Here is a 19,556-nt window from a genome sequence, read left to right as displayed (position 1 = left end):
CTCAGGTCATGATCCCAGGGTCCTGGGATCAAGCCCCACATCGGGTTCTCTGCTCAGCAGGGAGCCTTGCTTCCCCCTCTCTCCCTCTGCCTGCCTCTCTGCCTACTTGTGATCTCTATCTGTCAAATAAATAAATAAAATCTTTTTTAAAAAGATTAAATAATAATAGATACAGAAAAAACATCTGACAAAATTCAATACCCTTTTGTGATAAAACTGTCAATAAACTAGGAATTTAGGGAAAATTCCCGTAACATAATAAAGGTCATATATGAATAGCCCACAGTTAACATCACACTGAGCAGTGAAATATGGAAAGCTGTTTCTAAAACTGAAAAATCAGCAAAAAGACAAGGATGCCTATTCTTTCCACCTCAATTCAACATAATACTGGAAATCTTAGTCACCGCAATTAAACAAGAAAATAAAAGGCACCCAAATTGGAAAGGAAGAAGTAAAATTATCTCTGCGGATGGCATAATCTTACATGTAGAAAACTCTGAAGACTAAAATGAAACAAACAAAAAAACCCAACTATTAGAATTATTAATTCAGTAATGTGGTATGATACAAAGTCAATGTAGAAAAATCAGTTTGTTTCTATACACTAAGGGTGAACTATGTAGAAAGAAAAAGTCCCATTAGCAATTAGCATCAAAAAGAAGAAAATGCTTTGAAATAAACTTAGCTAACGAGATTAAAGACTTGTATGGGGGGGGCGCCTGGGTGGGTTAAGCCTCTGCCTTGGCTCAGGTCATGATCCCAGGTCCTGGGATAGAGCCCCCATAGGGCTCTCTGCTCAGCGGGGAGCCTGCTTCCTCCTCCCTGCCTGCCTCTCTGCCTACTTGTGATCTCTCTGTCAAAAAAATAAATAAAATCTTTTTAAAAAGACTTATATATGGAATACTTCAAAACATTGATAAATGAAGGGTGCCTGGCTGGCTCAGCCAGTAGAGCATGTGACTCTTAATCTCAGGATCGTGAGTTCAAGACCCACATTGGGCCCAGAGCCTACTTAAAAAAATTGATAAATGACTTTAAGGAGACATAAATCAATGGAAAGACATCCTGTATCCATGGATTAGAATAATTGATATTGTTAAAATGTCCATGCTACCCAAAGCGATCTACCAAATCAAAGCATTCCCTATCAAAATCCTACTGGCTTTTTTTCAGAAGAAGAAAAAAAATCCTAAAATTCAAATAGAACCACAAAGGACACAGCCAAACAATTTTGAGAAGGAAGAACAAAGTAAAGACATCACAATCAAGAGGGACTATACCAAACTAAAAAGCTTCTGCACAGCAATGGCAACAATTAGCAGAGCAAAAAGACAACTTATGGAATGGGAGAAAATATGTGTGAACCGTATATCTGGTAAAGGGTTAATATCCAAAATATACAAGAAACTCTTACAACTCAATAGTAAAAAAATAAACAACAACAACAGAACCCACAGAACTTGATTTAAAAATGAGCTAAAGTGGGATGCCTGGGTGGCTCAGTGGGTTAAGCCTCTGCCTCTGGCTCAGGTCATGATCTCAGGGTTCTGGGAACGAGCCCCACATTGTGCTCTTTTCTCAGCGGGGAGCCTGCTTCCCCCCCCCCCGCCCTCTGCCTGCCTCTGCCTACTTGTGATCTCTCTGTTGGATAAATAAATAAAATCTTTAAAAAAAAAAAAGAGCTAAAGAGTGAATGGATATTTCTCTAAAGAAGACATATAAATGGTTATCAGGTATATGAAAAAATGCTCCAACATCACTAATTACTAGGGAACGTAAATCAAAGCGACAATGAACTAATACTTCACTTTGTTAGGGTGACTATTATAAACAAAACAAAACAAAAACAAACCCACAAGTGTGGGTGAGGATATAGGGAATGTGGAACACCTGTACACTGGTGGTGGGAATGCAAAATGGTGTAACCACTATGGCAAATAGAATGAAGATTAAAATTAAAAATTAAACTACATGATCCAGCAATCCCACTTCTGGATATTTCCAAAAGAATTGAAAGAAGATCTTAAAAAATATTAGCATTCCCATATTCATTGCAACACCATGCACAATAATCAAGATGTGGAAGCAACACAGATACTCATCAACAGAAAAATGGATAAAGAAATTGTGGTATACACATATAATGGAAAAGAAGCCTTTAAAAAGAAAGTAATTCTTTGGGGTAAATACCCAGTAGGGCAATTGCTGGGTATTTATCCTAAAGATACAAATGTAGTGATCTGAAGGGACATGTACACCCAAATATTTATAGCAGCAATGTCCACAATAGCCAAACTATGGAATGAACTTAGGTGTTCATCAACAGAAGAATGGATAAAGAAGATGTGGTATATATCTACAATGGAATATTATGCAGCCATCAAAAAATGAAATCTTGGGCGCCTGGGTGGCTCAGTGGGTTAAGCTGCTGCCTTCGGCTCAGGTCATGATCTCAGGGTCCTGGGATCGAGTCCCACATCGGGCTTTCTGCTCAGTAGGGAGCCTGCTTCCCTCTCTCTCTCTCTGCCTGCCTCTCTATCTGCTTGTGATCTCTCGCTGTCAAATAAATAAATAAAATATTTTAAAAAAAAATTAAAAAAAAAATCTTGCCATCTGCAAGGACGTGGATGGAACTAGAGGGTATTATGCGAAGCGAATCAGAGCATTATGCTAAGTCAATCAGAGTAAGACAATTACATGATCTCACTATTTTGAGGAATTTGAGAAACAAGACAGAGGATCATTGGGGAAGGGAGGGGAAAATGAAACAAGATGAAACCAGAGAGGGAGACAAACCATAGGAGACTCCTAATCTCAGGAAACAAACTGAGGGCTGCTGGAGTGGAGGGGGGTGGGTGACATGGGGTGGCTGGGTGATGGACACTGAGGAGGGTATGCGCTATGGTGAGTGCTGTGAATTGTGTAAGACTGATGAGTCACAGGGGCACCTGGGTGGCTCAGCTGGTAAAGCTTCTGCCTTTGGCTTAGGTCATGATCCCAGGGTCCTGGGGTTGAGCCCACATCAGGCTTCCTGCTCAGCCGGGAGCCTGCTTCTCCTTCTCCCACTTCCCCTGCTTGTGTTCCCTCTCTCGATGTGTCTCTCTCTGTTAAATAAATAAAATCTTCAAAAAAAAAAAAAAAGACTGATGACTCACAGACCTATATCCCTGAAACAAGTAATATATGTTAATAAGAGAAAAAAAAAGAAGGCAGTTCTGCCATATGCAACAACATAAATGAACCTTGAAGACATTATGCTATGTGGAATAAACCAGTCACAGAAAGACAAAATATTGTATGATTTTACTTATATGAGGTATCTAAAATAGTCAAATTCGTAAAATCAAAATGTGTAACTGTGGTTGCCAGGGACTGGAGAAAGGGGAAATGTGAATTATTAATCAACAGCTGTAAAGTTTCAGTAATCACAAGATGAGTAAGTTCTAGAGATTTCCTCTACAACATTATACCTACAGTCAGTAATACCATATTGTGTGCTTAAAAAATTGTTAAGAGGAGGGGCGCCTGGGTGGCTCAGCGGGTTAAAGCCTCTGCCTTCAGCTCAGGTCATGATCCCAGGGTCCTGGGATCGAGCCCCGCATCGGGCTCTCTGCTTGGCTGGGAGCCTGCTTCCTCCTCTCTCTCTCTCTGCCTGCCTCTCTGCCTACTTGTAATCTCTATCTGTCAAATAAATAAATCTTTAAAAAAAAAAAAAAAAAAAATTGTTAAGAGGAGTGCTTGGGTTGCTCAGTCAGTTAAGCATCTAACTCTTGATTTTGGTTCAGGTCATGAGCTCAAGTTTGTGGGGAAAAGCCCCACATGGAGCTCTACACTCAGCAGGGATTCTGCTTGATATTCTCTCTCACCCTCTCCCTCTGTTCCTCTCCCCACACCTGCCGCATGCGTGAGCTCTCTCTCTCTCTTTCTGTAGAGTAAATAAATTTTTTTAAAGATTTTATTTATTTGAGAAAGAGGATGAACACAAGCTGGGGAAGGAGCAGAGGGACAAACAGACTCCACATTGAGCAGGGAGCCTAACATAGGGCTTGATCCCAGGACCCTGAGATCATGACCTGAGCCGATATCAGACTGCTTACCCAACTGAGCCGTCCAAGGCACCCTAATAAATAAGTCTTTAAAAAACACTGTTAAGAGGTAAATCTCATGTTAAGTGTTCTTACTAAAATTAAAGCTTTTTAAAAAATGATTTATTGGGGTGCCTGGGTGGCTCAGTGGGTTAAGCTGCTGCCTTTGGCTCAGGTCATGATCCCAGGGTCTTGGGATTGAGCCCCACGTCGGACTCTGCTCAGCAGGGAGCCTGCTTCTCTCTCCGCTTCTGCCTGCCTCTCTGCCTGCTTGTGTGCTCTCTCTCCCTCTCTCTTTCTCTCTGACAAATAAATAAGTAAAATCTTTAAAAATAAATAAATAATAAAAAATTTAAAAAGATTTATTTATTTATTCGAGAGAGAGAGAGAGCACACACACGAGGGGGGGGGCAGAGGGAGAGAGAGAGAGAATCCCAAGCAGAGTCCCCGCTGAGAAAAGAGCCTGATGTGGGTTGAGATGAGACCCTGTGATCATGACCTGAGCCAAAAGCAAGCGCTGGGTGCTCAACTGAGTGAGCCACCCAGGCCCCTCCTAAAATAAAAGTTTTTAAAAAGAATGCTAAGATGGGTCTACTGGGTTAGAATAAATGTGTTAACATGGCTGTGTTCCCTTTTGAGAATCTAGGTATAATTTGTTTCTTGTCTTTGTGGGTGACTCTCTAGAGGTCACCCTCATTCCTTGATTTATTGCATCCTCCTTCCATCTTGAAAGCCAGTAATATTAAGCTGTGTCCTTTTCACACTGCTATTTCTCTGGTTCTCTTTGTTCTGGCTCCCTCTTTTATTCCTAAGAATTGTGATATGTTGGGCCCATCTGGATAATCCAGAATAAGCTCTCTATATGTGGCAGACTGATTAGTGTCCCTCCAAATTCCTGGAATTCCTGGAATCTATGATTGTTATTTTCATGGAAAAAAAGGGACTTTGCATAGTAATTAAGTTAAGGATCCTGGAATGAGGAAATTATCCTGGATTATCTAGGTGAGCTTTAAATATAATCACAAGCTCCTTATAAGAGAGAGACCAAGGAGATTTGACAACAGGAAGGTGAAGGAGATATGATGACAGAAGCAGAGATTAGAGAGATGTGCTTTAAAGGCAGAGGAAGTCATGCAATACAAGTAGCCACTTGTTGAAAAAAGCAAGGTATGGGACTTTCCCCTCAGAGCCTCCAGAAAGAACCAGCCCTACATTTTCAATCTAGCCCACTGAAACTTATTTCATTCAGTCTTCTGAACTCCAGAACTGTAAGTGTATAAAAACTGTGCTGTTTTAAGCTACTAAATGTGTGGTGATTTGTCATAGCAGCAATAGGAAACTAATACATCATCTGAAAGTCTGCTGATTACCAACCTTAATTCCATCTCTAACTTTAATTTCCTTTGCCTTGAAACCTAATGTATTCACAGGTTCTAGAGATTAGGACACACACATCTTGTGGGGGAAAGCATTATACTGCTTACCACAACTTGACATACACTGAAAATAAATTCTAGGTGGACAAAATATGTAAATGTCAAATAATAACTGAATATATAGGAAAATGTGTGTGTATAATCCTGGGTGTGTAAAACACCTTAAACATGACAACAAACTTATCTTTTTTAAAGATTGGTTGGCACATTTGTTTCCATCAAAAAATTTAAATTCTGTATGTTGAATATGTATTATTCAATGTATATACTACCATACACAAAGTAATAATACAAGCAACAAGCTGGCAGACATTTGTAATGTATATAACCAAGGACTAATAGCCTCAGAGGGAAAGGAAGAAAGAAAAAGTGAGTGTCTGAATATATGAAACAGATGCATGTATAACTATGTTCTTTAGGGCACCCTATACCTGTAAAAATTGAAAGCAAATGTCCATCAGTAGGGGAATGATTAAGTAAATGGTATACTTTCCCATATGATGGGCTATCTTCAGCAGTTTAAAAGAATAGGGGAGAATCTTTATGACCTGTAAAAATCTCCAAGACATATTGATATTTTAGCCAGTTACAGAACAGTGCAGACTTTATGATGCATATCATATAAGGGGAGAACCAACATGCACCAAACAAAACCACAAGTCTTAAAGGATCTCCCCCACCTTTATGAGAGTATCGGCAGTTACCCCTGTGGAGCAGCAAAGGGAAACGTTAGTTTTGTTCTATATGATTCAAATGCACATTCACTCATGTATAAACTGCCTAATATAGCTTAAAGCGCAGAGTTTTGTCTTGCTTATCATTGTATCTAAGCACCTAGCTCAGTACTGCAAGTACTGCAAAGGTAATGTTTGTTTAATAACAGAAGTCCAAGGGGGTGGGACTTAACTGCTAATGCTAAATCCTATGCTGGTGAGAAGTTGGGTGGTATGCTTAAATTCTTCCTGCTTCAAGTCCAGCTTGGTCTTTCTCTGGGAACTATTTTGGATAAACTGAAGGCTCAACCGGGGAGAGTGTGTGTATGTGTGTGTGTGTATGTGTACTAATATGTATAATAATTTTTATGTCTAATCCAGGCAACAACTCTGCAAAATAGTCACCCTTGTACCCATTTTACAAATGAGGAAACTAAGGCTGAGATAAGGCCTCACTAACTGAAATACCCTGATGTCTCTTCTTTTTTTATCTTCCTGTTAATGCAACGTTGACAGTTGCAGAATTCTTATGAAATAGAATGTGGTCAGTTCTAGAAAAACTTCCTGCTACCAGTGCTTGGCTTACTTTAATGGTTATTTATTTGTATTAGGTAGTTCAAACACTTGATTTTAAAACTGGTAGCAAATTATATTCTGTACAAAATAAATCTCCTTCCACACGACCCCCAGCTATCCATGTCCTTCCCCTAAGGCAACACTCAACAATATTTTGCATGTCTTTCCAGAAATATTTTATGTATGAACAGCACATATACAAATATTTCTCAAATTTAATTTGAACTATTTCACATAATTTATCCTCTACCACTCTTTTTTACTTTCACAATGTATCTTGAAAATCACTACATTTTTGCTAGATCTGCTGCATTCTGTTTAACAGCTATATATTATGAATATTAGGGAAGCCTCATAAATTCATTAATCCCTCCCCATTTATGGCCCTTGAAATTGTCTTATGTCTTTTGTTATTTCAAAACTATAGTTACTATTCTTACACATGGGCCATTTTGCACACATATAAATGTGTCTTCAGAATAATTTCTCGAGATAGAATTACTGAATCAAAGAGATGTCCCTGTAAATTTTTCATCAGTACTGCTGATTTTTCTCTGTGGTTGTTATATAAATTTATCCCCTTCAACAATATTATCCACACTCTACACTACAAAAACACTTTGCACAAGAGGAAAAAGAATGAAAAGAAAATTGATTTTATTTGCATGTAGGTTTATTTTTAACCTTGCCCAGGGGTTGGTAACACAGTTGCATCAAAGACCCATTTCCTGGGACAGTACTACCTTCTAACTGAATTGTGAAATCGAGTCCCTTCTCTTTCTTTTACTTTATACATGATTGATCTACTTCATTCAGGATGGGCATGGAAATTATTAATTCTATTCTTCCGTATAACAGAAAACTCTGCTTTGGGGCTGACTGGTCCCTCACAACCCTGGATCACTTTCTGATTGCACATTCCAGAAGTATCCACCTTTGGTTCAGTGATGGACCCAGTGGACAACTGCCCCTTTCTGAGAACTATTTATTTGAGGTACTTTCCCTGGCAAAAAGAGATACACAGTCTCCCATTTCTCTCTTCCCTCCTTTCATCAATCTCATTTCAAAGATCCTTAGGAAAACATTTTGATTATTGTTTAGCTTTATGCAAAGTAGTTTTCTCAGTTACCCACCTATATAGATTCCTTGATGTGTAAGGCCAAATTTTATTTTGCCTTACTCTTCCTATCTAAAGCTTGAGAGTATGGCAACTAATAAAACCTCTTTACATGTTAGGGATGCCTGGGTGGCTCAGTCAGTTAAGCAGCTAGCTGCCTTCGGCTCGGGTCATGATCCCAGGGTCCTGGTTGCCAGCCCTGTGTTGGGATCCCTGCTTGGTGGGGAGCCTGCTTCTCTCTTTGCCTCTGCCTGCCACTCTGCCTGCTTGTGTTTTCTCTCTCTCTGACAAATGGATAAATAAAATCTTTAGCAAAAAAACTTTTTACATGTTAAAATAGCTTTAAAATAGTATAGAGATTTATCAGACTTGGTCACTTAGAAGTTGGGTTAGAAGAATCCTCAGATTTATTTCCTGGGTTGCTAACTTCGTATTTCATCTGTAACAACAGTTTTCACACCTAAACCAGTGTCAACAATAGAAAATCAGTCCATTAAATGATTTATAATGAGAGGAACACGATTTCTCTCTCTTTCATCTCCAATAAAGAGAAAGCACTGGGTGCTTGGGTGGCTCGGCCTGTTAAGTGTCTGCTTTGGGCTCAGGTCCTGGCATCCCAGGGACATAGGACCAAGGCCCACATGGGGCTTCTTGCTCAGCGAGGAGCCTGGTTCTCCCTCTGCCTACCGCTCCTCCTACTTGTGCGCTCTCGCGCGCGCGCTCTCTCTCTCTTTCTCTCTCTCTCTGACAAATAAATAAAATCTTTGAAAAAGAAAGAAAAAATACTATCAGTAGCTTCTTCTGGGTAGAACATGTTGATTTGTTTTCTTACTCATTAAAAATTATCTTTGGTGATCTTTACCAAATCAAGAAGGCTCAGCTTGGTTGGGGAACAGGTATGGTTTTATTAGCACCACGGTCTAACCAACTGAGCTAACCGGCCAGCTGGAACAGGTATGGTTTTAGTCTGTTAATAATTTTTTGCCCCGCAGTAAGGAGAAAGGACTCTCTCAGGGGAGAACTAGAACAGAACATAGGAAGACTTATGACCACCACATATACCTCCTGTTTTGTTTTTAATATATATATATATATATATATATTTTTTTTTTTTTTTTGAGATGATGAGCCCTTTGCTCCTATTGCCTAACACAGTGTCTGGCATACAACAGGTACTCAGTGATTATTTCTGGAATGAATTAGTGAATGGGTAAATTACAGTTAGAATTCTTCACTATCTCTCCTTCAGATCTCACATACATTTTTTTTTTTTTCCCCCTAGTAACAGGAGTGCAAGCGCGATCTGGAGCCGTTACATCATCCATCTAAATGGAGACAGAAGTTAGGGATTGATTGTTCTCCGAAAAACTGTTCAGAAAAACTTTGAAGATAACTTAATCTCAAAAGAGTAGTCCAAAGAGAAACGTTTAAGAGCTATTTTCTCAGACTTGTTCTTTGGCTGCAACCTCTCAAGAGAAAGTTTTCTAAGACCAAATTATCTACAGATACGGCTGTGGTAACGCCAAAGTATTGTGTCTGCTATTTGATGAAAAGAGGACTGAGAATTCAGAAAACGGTCATTCAGACATTCAGACAATTCATTTAAAGAAAAGCTCAAGTAGGGGAAAAGGTGGCTTATGATAATGAAGTATTCACTTAAAAATATGTTTATTTGCTTATTTACTTGAGTGTTACTGCTTAAACCAGCCCTGAGACCTGAAAAGGAGGTGCAAGAGGTGGGGAGCCAGCCCTTCGCACCCGGCCGCTTGGGGGTGCGCGGGGCCCGGGTTAGATCACCGCCGCTTTACGTCTTAGAGGCGTGGCCGCGTCCAGGACCGTTTCCCGGTTCCCAGTTCCCGGGCCAGGCTGCGCTCCAGCCTTAGCTTAAAAATGCTGCGTGCGGTCCAGCACCGCCTTCTCTGTTTTATCTTTGTTCCCTGCCCGCCCGCCCGCTCCCCTCACCCTTATACACCCCACTGCTGGTTGGCTCGGACATCTGGTCGGTTACCACGGGAAAGCCCCTGTCAGCGCAGAGCTGCGGTCTTGCCGCCGCGCCTAGCTCTTTTTTCTTCCTCTCCCGTTCTCGCACCTTCCTCTCTTTCCCCCCTCTTCCTTTTCTATCCATGGAAAGTCGACCTCGCGTTTCTGAAACGCACCTATGTGACCCAGGCCCATGCCGAAGCTTCACTCCCAGATCCCTCCGCGAAGGTGCGGGCGGGCGCGCGGGCGCGGACGTGGGCGTGCGCGCGGGTCGGCGTGCGCGCGGGTGGCGTGCGGGGAGCCGCGCACGTGGAGCCTCGGCGAGCTCGCAGCAGCTGCGGGCCTCGGAGGGAAGCACCGCCTGACCCTAGGGCCGCGGGGCTTCCGAGTAGGCGCCAGTGCAGTTCCTGAGGCGCCCACGCCACAGCGGAGCCTGCTGGCTAAGGGTAGGAGAGTGACTCTGTGTCTGGGGGGGTGGGGGTGGGGGGGACTCGCGGACGCGCACGCGTGCGCAGGACAGTTGAGCAAGGAGGAGTGAGCTCCTACAATCCGGAGGAGCGGGAGGAGGAGAAGGAAATGTGGGAAACATTTGAAGGGACATAGCTTAGTATCAGAGCTAGATAGATTCAGAGAAGTGGTGAGGGACAGATACCCACATGGTGGTAAGGTCAGTAGTGGGGCACTGAATCACAGTCAAGCGGGATGTATGGGGGAAGGAACTTGGCCCATCAGAAGCAGTTGGCCATTATACTCTAACAGAAAACAAAAAATAGAAGTGACATCAGTGCAAATAGAAGGGTTGGAAGCGCCAAGAGCCCATCCCTAAACAGAAGCACCAAAATGATCAGCGTCAGAATTGACTTTGTGGGAACTCTAGAAAGTAGTTGCAGGTTTGCAGCAACCAAGGAACTCTTGATCAAGAAAAAGAGGACTTAAACACAGCATAATGGGGACATCACTAGCAACCTTAAAGGAATAAAAGAGATCATAAAACTATGAACAATGTATGCTAACAAACCTCAATAAAACAGACAGATTCCTTAGAAACACACAACCTACCAAAACTGACTCAAGAGAAAAAAGGAGGCGGGGCGGGGGGGGGGGGGGAGGGATGGGAACAAACTTAAAGCAAAAGATTGAATCTGTCCTCAAAACTTCCTGACTGAAGAAAAGTCCAGGACAAGATGGCTTCACTAGTGACTTGTATCAAATGTTTAAAGAACAATTAACACCAGTCCTTCCCTAGCTCTCCTAAGAAATAGAATATTGAGCACTTCCTAACTCATTTGATATGGCCAACATTACCCTGATACCAAAATTGGGCGAAGACATTACAAGAAAAGAAAACTACAGACCAATACCCCTTGTGAATATAGATTAAAAAAAAAAAAAAAAAAACCCTCAACAAAGTCTTTGCAAACCAAACCCAACAGAATGTTAAAATAATTATACACCATGATCAAGTGAAATTTATCCCAGAAATGCAAGGCTTTTACAATAGAAGTCAATCCATGTAATATATTAATAGAATGAAGAAAAAAACATACCATCATGTCCATACAGAAAAAGAATTTGAGACAATCCAACACTCTTCCATGATTAAAAAAAAAAATTCAACAAAATAGGAATGAACAGAACTTGTTCAATCTGATTAAGGGCACTTTTGAAAAAACTGTAGGCTAACATCATAATGGTGAAAGATAGAGATTTCCTGCTAATATCAGGCAACAAGAAAAGATTGCCTGCTTTTGTTTCTTCTGTTCAAAGTTTTACAAGCAACATTGTCCTGAAAGTTTTAAACCTGAGAAATTAGGCAAGGAAAAAAGAAATGAGACTTCCACATTGGAAAGAAATAAGTAAATCTATCTTTCTTTGCAGATATCATGATCTTATATGTAGAACATCCTAAAGAATCCACTAAAAAACTATTAGGGTCAATAAGCAGTTTTAGTGAGGCTGCAGGATAAAAGACCAACATTCCAGAATCAGTTGTATTTCTATACATTAGCAATGAACAGTCCAAAAAGATTAAGAAAACAATTCAGTTTTCAGTAACATCAAAAAGAGTAAAATAGGAATAAATTTAGCCAAACATGCAATACCTGTGCACTGAAAATATGAAACATTGCTGGAATTAAAGACTAAATGAATGGAAAAACATCCTATGTTCATGACTTGGAAGACTTAATATTGAAAGATAGAAGACCCCAAATGATCTACATATACAATTCAGTCTCCATGAAATTCCAGTGACCTTTTTTTTTTTTTTTTTTGGTAGAAATGGGAAAGCTGATCCATAAATGTGTATGGAATTGCAACGGACCCTAGATGCAAGCTTAAAACAAATTAAAATAATTTTGAAAAAGAACAAAGTTGGAGTACTCACAGTTCTCATTTTCAAAACATACTACAAAGCTAAAGTAAAATAGTGTAGAACTGACATAAAGACAGACATACATTTCATGGACTAGAACTGAGAGTCTAGAAATAAGCCAATACCTCTATAACAATTGATTTTTGACAAGGATCCTAGATCATTCAATTGGCAAAGAATAGCTTCTTTAACAAATGGTGCTAGGACAATTGGATATCCACAAGAAAAAGAATGAAGTTAGAGTCCTACCTCATACAATAGGGGGAAACATACTCAATCAAAATTAAAGTCTTTTGTGCATCAAAGGACACTATCAAGAATGTGAAATGACAGCACATAGAATGAGAGAAAATATTTATAAATCATATGTTTGATAAAAGTCTAATATCCATAATATACAAAGAACACTTACAACTTAAGAACAAAAAGAAAACTCAATTTAAAAATGGGTAAAGGACTTGAATAGACATTTCTCCTGAGAAAATATGTGAATGACCAATAAACACATGAAAAGATGCTCAACATCTATGGTCATTAAAGAAATGCAAATTAAACCCACAATTAGATCCCACTTTATAGCCACTAGGATGGCTTCTAAAAAAAAAACCAAAAACTAGAAAATAAATATTATTGAGGATATGGAGGTATTAGAACCCTGGTATATTGTTGTGGGAATATTTAATGGTGCAGCTCCTGTGGAAAACAGTTTTACAGTTCCTCAGAAAGTTAAACACAGTACTATTACATGAGCCAGTCATTCTACTCCTAGGTATATGCCCCAAAGAATTGAAAACAAGTATTTAAACAAACACTTGTATATGAATATAGTACTGGTCACAACAGCTAAAAGGTGGAAATGACCCAAATATTCATTATGAGATGAAGTAAGTAATGGCATACCAGTCAGCCATAAAAAGGAATGAAGTCCTGGTACATGCTACAACATGGAAGAGCAGCAAACACATTATGCTAAACGAAAGAAGCCAAACACAAAAGGCAATATATTGTATGCTTCCACTTATATGGAATGTCCAGAATAGATAAATCCATAGAGACAAAAGATTAGTGGTGCCCAGGTCTTGAGGACAGAGAGGATTTAATGAGTATGCTTAACAGGTATAGGGTCGCCTTTGGAAGTGATCAAAATGTTTTGGAACTAGATAAATGGTGATGGCTACACAACATTGTGAGTTTATCAAATGCCACCAAGTTGTACAGTTTAAAATTGTTAATTTTATGTTACATGAATTGCACCTTGAAAAATAAGTCATGGAGTTATGGCACTGCTACTGCAGAGGAGGCAGCATGACCTCAGCTGGGTCTCAGCTGAAGTTGGAGCCATGGCCCTCCCCCTGTTGTGGTAGAGAAGCTGGAATTGCTTTTGGTTTGAGTGGTAGTCAGTAGCTACTTCACAGCCCTCTGGAGCTGCTGTGGGGGAGTTTCCAAAAGCTGGGTGGGACATGGTTGGGGGCAGTTCAGTCAAACACCCAAGCAGGCTGCGGAGCCTGGCTCTGTGGTTGTAGACCACGGTGTGCTGGTTCTGTCACATGCTTGCCGCAGAGCTTAGGGCAAAATATCCCAAACCTTGAGAGGCTCAGCTCCTACAGCCAGCTAAGTAGTGTGAGTCTGTCATTCTGAGGTCTCCATAGAGTTTCTCTTCACCAAATTTTTACCCCATTTCATCCATCTTAAGACCCAGCTCCTGACATTTTATCATCTAAAATCCAGAAGTCTGAAATCCAGTCCATGCTGTGCACTCTTACTGCAGCCTACACATATCTTTTGGGGAAAAAATACTAGCTTCCAGTCAGTGAAATTGGTGTTAAAATGTCTAGTCATGTGTTAATTGATGTCTTTCTCCTCCCTCCTCATGGTGAGGTTCCATAAGGGGTGCTCCATAAATGTTGGCTGAATAAATGAGTAAACAAAATAACACTTTTTTAAAAAAAGTGAACCTTGGCACTACCACTTGATGGCTGTTTGACACAGGAAAGGCCATGTAACCCATTTAAGTTTCGGATCCGTAGTTCGCTAAATGCCTGTAATAACAACAGTGTCCTGCGGGTGCGAGGCTGGAAAGAGGAACTGCCCACAGAGGCCTAAAGGACTTGTTCCAGAAGACTCCGGCCCAATAATAAAAAGGCAGAAACAGTGTTGATTTTTTTCTTTTATAGCAATGTATAAATGGAAATACAAATGGAAATTTAGGGGACGAATTAGGCAGATTTATCTGAAGCAGTCTACAGTTTAAAAAGCTTTATTTGATAAATGCCAATTAAGGTGGGGTGGGGTAATTCACTTTGGTTGATTGAAGATCAGACCATTTTGAGGTGTCTTTAGATCTCAATCATTCTTGAAGTCCTGGCTGTCTGCAGATGGCAGAAAGAAAAAACACATTAGAAACTAGAAATGTGCGACCCATCCCTCCTTCCCCTCTTGATCTCCCCCACCTGGTATTCCAATGCTTACGAGCAAGGTTCTCAGCCAGCTTCGCAGGCCTCTAATCCAGGTCCACCACCCCTCAGCACAGGTCTGTCCATGAAGGCTGGACCTTGCCAGCCGCCCGCCTCCCCAGCCCCGCCGACAGCGCGTCGCGTCCACTGCGCGGCTGGCGAAGCTCGCCGAGCTCCGGGCCCGCCAGGCGAGGGCAGGCAGGGCGCGGCCACGTGGGGCCGGCGAGTTTGCGACAGGGAAACCCAGGTATATAAGGCGTGCTGAGGGCATGCCACACTCAGTGCCAGGCACCGGCCATGAAAATGCCGCCTGGCTTTTCGCATATAGGCAGGCGTCTCTTGCACCTGGCGCGGAGCGACTCAGCGACACGCGTAAGCTGAGGGGCCCTGAGGCTCCGGAGCGGCGGGGCAGTATAGGAACATTGGGCTCCAGTCCTGTCGTCTTTCTCCCCAGGGTCCTCCGCCTGAACCCGCTAATGGCTTTCTAAAGTTTCTCAAACAAAATCCACGTTTCGACCTAACATCCTTTCTTTGACCTTCCTCTCTGATGGCGCTGTGTGCACGCTCCAGCCCTCCTTTCTGTCCTCCTAAACCAGCGGCTTTAACCTTAAGAGTGCGTAGGCTTCCAGTAGCTAATCTCTTTTCATCCGTCAGCGCTCTGACCACTCTGAGCCCCCCTTCCCGTTCAGACTTCACTCGTATCCATCACATTGGTCTTAACAAACTAAATCTCTGAAAATACGCTTATTGCTTAAAGTATGTTTCCCAGAATGTAAGCTCTATGAGGGCAGGACTCCTGTTTTGTCTCATTTACTTTAAGTCCCATCTAAAATGGAGCTGATTATGTAGTTGGATAAAGAGGAGGAAGGAGGGAGGGAGGGTAGGAAGAAAGAAGTGGACGGACTTGTGTGCTTGGGTCAGATCTCCTAGTTTTGCTTATAAAGGTTTACTCTCTCGGCCTATGGCCCAGTTAGTGCTCTAATCCTCCTCGGCTCTTCAGCTCCTCCCCGTTCTCGCTCCGCGCAACAGGCCCTGTGATTGGTCCCTTGCCCTGCGCTGTTGTTCCAACGGGAACTACAGTTGGTGGAGAGGGAGGGTGGGCAGGCCAAAGGAGATCTTCGAACTTCCCACGCCGAAAGCGCAAAACTCGCTGCATCTCTGGTCTAGTGCCCGAATTCTGAGCCCGAATGGGATAGATCTTGGAATCTATCTTGGTTTACCTTACATATCATGTTAATTTCACATATATAAAATCGTTCTCCCTTCAGAAAAAATCGGTAAAGTTGGTACGTCGGGCAAATAGGAGTGGAGGTGGAGAAGGGGTGCCGCAAGAGAAGAAGGCTTTGTGGTTGTAGAAGGAGAAGGCAAAGAGGATCACATGGCCATCTCCCTTTCTCAGCGATTTCTCTCGAAGAGAAGAAAAAGCTTAAGAGAGGCTCTCTGTTTCTCAGAGAATGCAGCAAATCCCCACGTACAGACTGCCAGAGTTGGAGAGGTCTCTCTCCCTTGGGCAGCTCTGGAAAACAACACCGCATAGAGTAGAGGGTCAGATTTAGTCAAATTTTGCAGTAGAGTTGGGGGTGATGGATTTCTGCCAGACGATGCCACATGCAAATGCTTGTGGGGCTGGTCCAGCTACCTGGGTATGCTAATGCGGAAACCGAGGGTAGCCGAATGGATGCTGCTGCCAGCTAGTTTGGAGGAAGAGGGGCCACTAGACCCTAGCTTCCTGAGTCGTCAATATTACACAGTCTAGGGCTTGAGGTCGGGGACGGTGAGTGTTTGCGGGAATAGGGGCACGGTTTGTGGGATGGGCTTAAACTTGTGGAATCCATCTAGGCTATTTCCTGTCCGCAGCCCAAGCGAGGCAGTCCATTGGGACAGTGGAATTGTCCTACAGGGTGGCAGTGTGAGAGCTGAGGCGAGACCCGAGACCTTGCTCTCCCGGAGCCAAGGTTCTTTTCTGAAAAAGAAGTGCAGTGGGTTGCAGAAGCTCTCTGAGTTTCAACTCTTTTTTTTTTTAATTTTATTTATTTATTTCACAGATCGTAAGTAGGCAGAGAGGCAGGCAGAGAGGGAGACAGAGAGAGAGAGGAGGAAGCAGGCTCCCTGCTGAGCAAAGAGCCCGATGTGGGGCTCGATCCCAGAACCCTGGGACCATGACCCGAGCCGATGGCAGAGGCTTAACCCACTGAGCCACCCAGGTGCCCCCTGAGTTTCAACTCTTAAATCTGCCACCTCACCTGCAGGACCTTCCGCAACTTCCGTATGGGAGTGGCTACCGCCTTCGGTGCCCCCCGCGGTTGCGCCCAGGTACTGGGCGACAGCGCGGTGGCCCCGCTCCTCAGCCAGGTCCACGGGCAGGCGGCCCCAGGCATCGCGCACATCCAGCCGCGCCCCGGCTCGGTGCAACACGAGGAGCGTGTCTAGGAAGCCCTCCCGGGCCGCGTCGTGCACAGGTCGGGTGAGAGTGATGGGGTCCGCGCAGTTGGGATCGGCGCCATGGAGCAGCAGCAGCTCGGCCACGCGGGTGCTGCCCATCATCATGACCTGCCAGAGAGAGCAGAGTGGTCAGGGCAGGGACGGGTGGCAGGGGGAAGAAAAAAGAAGCTAGGGTGCCTGGGTGGCCCAGGTCATGATCTCAGGGTCCTGGAATCAAGCATCGGGTTCTCTGCTCAGCAGGAAGCCTGCTTCCCCGCTCTGTCTCTGCCTGCTGCTCTGCCTACTTGTGATCTCTCTCTATCTGTGTCAAATAAATAAATAAAATCTTAAAAAAAAAAGAATAAAGAAGCTATTTGTGAAGCCTCCACCCCGTGCAGATGCCCAATACAAGCCACAGGTATCTAGTTACTCTATTTGCTTTCAGTTGCCAGCTCCCTTAGCCAGGTCTCCTACTCATTCCATTTTTCTGTACACACTGAATTCCATTATATTCTGCAAACTTTTGCGAAAAAGTTTTTTGCGAAAAAGTTCCAGCCACACACACAACATTGCCAGAGCGACAGACAATAACAAAAGGGTGAGAGACAAACTAGCTTCTAAGCCTAACCTCCTGTATTTCCCCTCTCATTTTGATAAAAAATTATGTAAGGTCCAGAGATTTTATATGGTTTCCTGCTGTATATCCAAGCCCAGAACACGGTAAATGTTAAAAAGTGAAAAATGAAAACAACAACAGAACTTTAATTCTTGTAAAACTTTTTTTTTTAAATTCTTGTAAAACTTTTAATCTACACTTAGCTTCCCAAAATGTTGAATTCTGACCAGCCTCCAAATACCTTCTTGTGGTAAGCTAAATAATGCTCCCAAAGATGTCTACTAACTCACACTTGAAAGCTGTAACTATATTACCTTACATGGGAGAAGAGACTTGGCAGGTGTAATTAAATTAAGTATTTTGAGGAAGATTAATGTGAATTGTCAGGAAGGGCCCAATGTAATCATAAGTTTCCTTATAAGAAGGTTACAGAAGAAAGAACTAAGAATGGAGGTTAGAAGAAGATGCAGGGGCCATGAGCCAAGGAATGCTGATGGTCACTAGAAGCTGGAAAAGACAGGGAAACAGATTTCCTCTAGAACTTCCAAAAAAAAAAAAAATGCAGCCCTATGGATCCATTTTAGACTATTGACCTCCAGAACTACAAGATAATAAATTTATGTTGGTTTGAGACTCGAAAGTTGTGGTAATTTGTCACAGCAGAAAGGAAACTAAGAAACTTCCCAAGTTTACACTTTGAGATCAAACAGGAGGTGGTCCCCTCATTTTGTTCATAAATCATCTTTGAAACAAAGTCACTACCAAAGGGGAATTTTTTTAAATTTCTTTATTTACAGCATAACAGTGTTCATTGTTTTGGCATCACACCCAGTGCTCCATGCAGTACGTGCCCTCCCTATTACCCACCACCTGGTTCCTCAACCTCCCCCCCCGCCCCCCCCCCCCCGCCCCTTCAAAACCCTCTGGTTGTTTTTCAGAGTCCAAAGGGGAATTTTTAAATAGTATCCACAATCACAGAAACCTTAAAATTTGAGTGTTGCATGGTGGATAGTGAGACAATTCTTTTTTAGGTCAACCATTATTAGATATTAGCTAGAAAATAGTGATTGTATAAAGAACAATTATTTTTAACTACATTCTACATTAAACATTAATTATTTAATTTCTCTAAACCAAGGAAACATAATAAGTTATAGTATACTGGTTGCTCCTTGTCCTGGAGAAAGTGAAACTGATTTAATTTTCAAAAAGAGAGAAAATATAAATGAACCAAATTACAGCTACAAAAATAAAAACTATTGCAGTGGATTAGAACAATTCACTGTTTTAAAAGAAAAACTTAGTCCATTACTTACTTATGCAAGACTTCTAATAGATTATGGTGTCAGTTTCTAGAACAAAGGGACCACACCCAAGGATGCCATAATCTTGGGAGCTGTACGGCAAGTGCCAGAGTTAGAAAACTCATGTCTAAAATTTGTTCTTAGGAGAAGTCAACTTCCATGCTATGTATAATGCAGATGAAAATATAATAGATGAAACATTTTTTGAATCCAATGAAGTACTTCATCATTTAAATGATTTTACAGGTTTTCATTATACCTTTGCAGTATTGAAGTATGAAAGGAAACCTAACATTTAAATATTTTAATAGCAATCCAAAACAAAAAAAAAAATAAATGAATTTTTGTAGAGTGCTTAAATCCATTTGGTAAGACATTAACTTTAATTAAAATTTTCTATAAACTAATTAGTTTTATATTAAACACAAGTTTGGTTAGGATTCTAAACCAAAATCATGACCCCTTTTCTCTACGTTCT

At 41.9% G+C, this 19,556-nt stretch overlaps 1 protein-coding gene across 4 annotated transcripts in view; it reads right to left on the bottom strand.

The window, feature by feature from the left end:
• Window positions 1-14,500: 14,500 nt before the first annotated feature.
• The window catches only part of LOC123952882 (cyclin-dependent kinase inhibitor 2A-like), a 28,330-nt gene continuing 23,274 nt past the window's right edge, over window positions 14,501-19,556 (bottom strand). For all 4 annotated transcript variants that reach the window (XM_046022500.1, XM_046022503.1, XM_046022502.1 and 1 more), the window contains exons 2-3: window positions 16,981-17,287; window positions 14,501-14,653 (exon numbers count right to left, since the gene is read on the bottom strand). In XM_046022500.1, the coding sequence (XP_045878456.1) occupies window positions 14,628-14,653; window positions 16,981-17,287 (333 nt within the window). In that variant the 3' untranslated portion in view covers window positions 14,501-14,627. The remainder of the gene's footprint in view (window positions 14,654-16,980; window positions 17,288-19,556) is intronic.

This window comes from Meles meles, chromosome 11 (assembly GCF_922984935.1).
Source record: "Meles meles chromosome 11, mMelMel3.1 paternal haplotype, whole genome shotgun sequence".
Classification (NCBI taxonomy): Eukaryota; Metazoa; Chordata; class Mammalia; order Carnivora; family Mustelidae; genus Meles; species Meles meles.
Note: the sequence above shows the minus strand (reverse complement) of the source record. Positions and strands in the feature narration are given on the sequence as shown.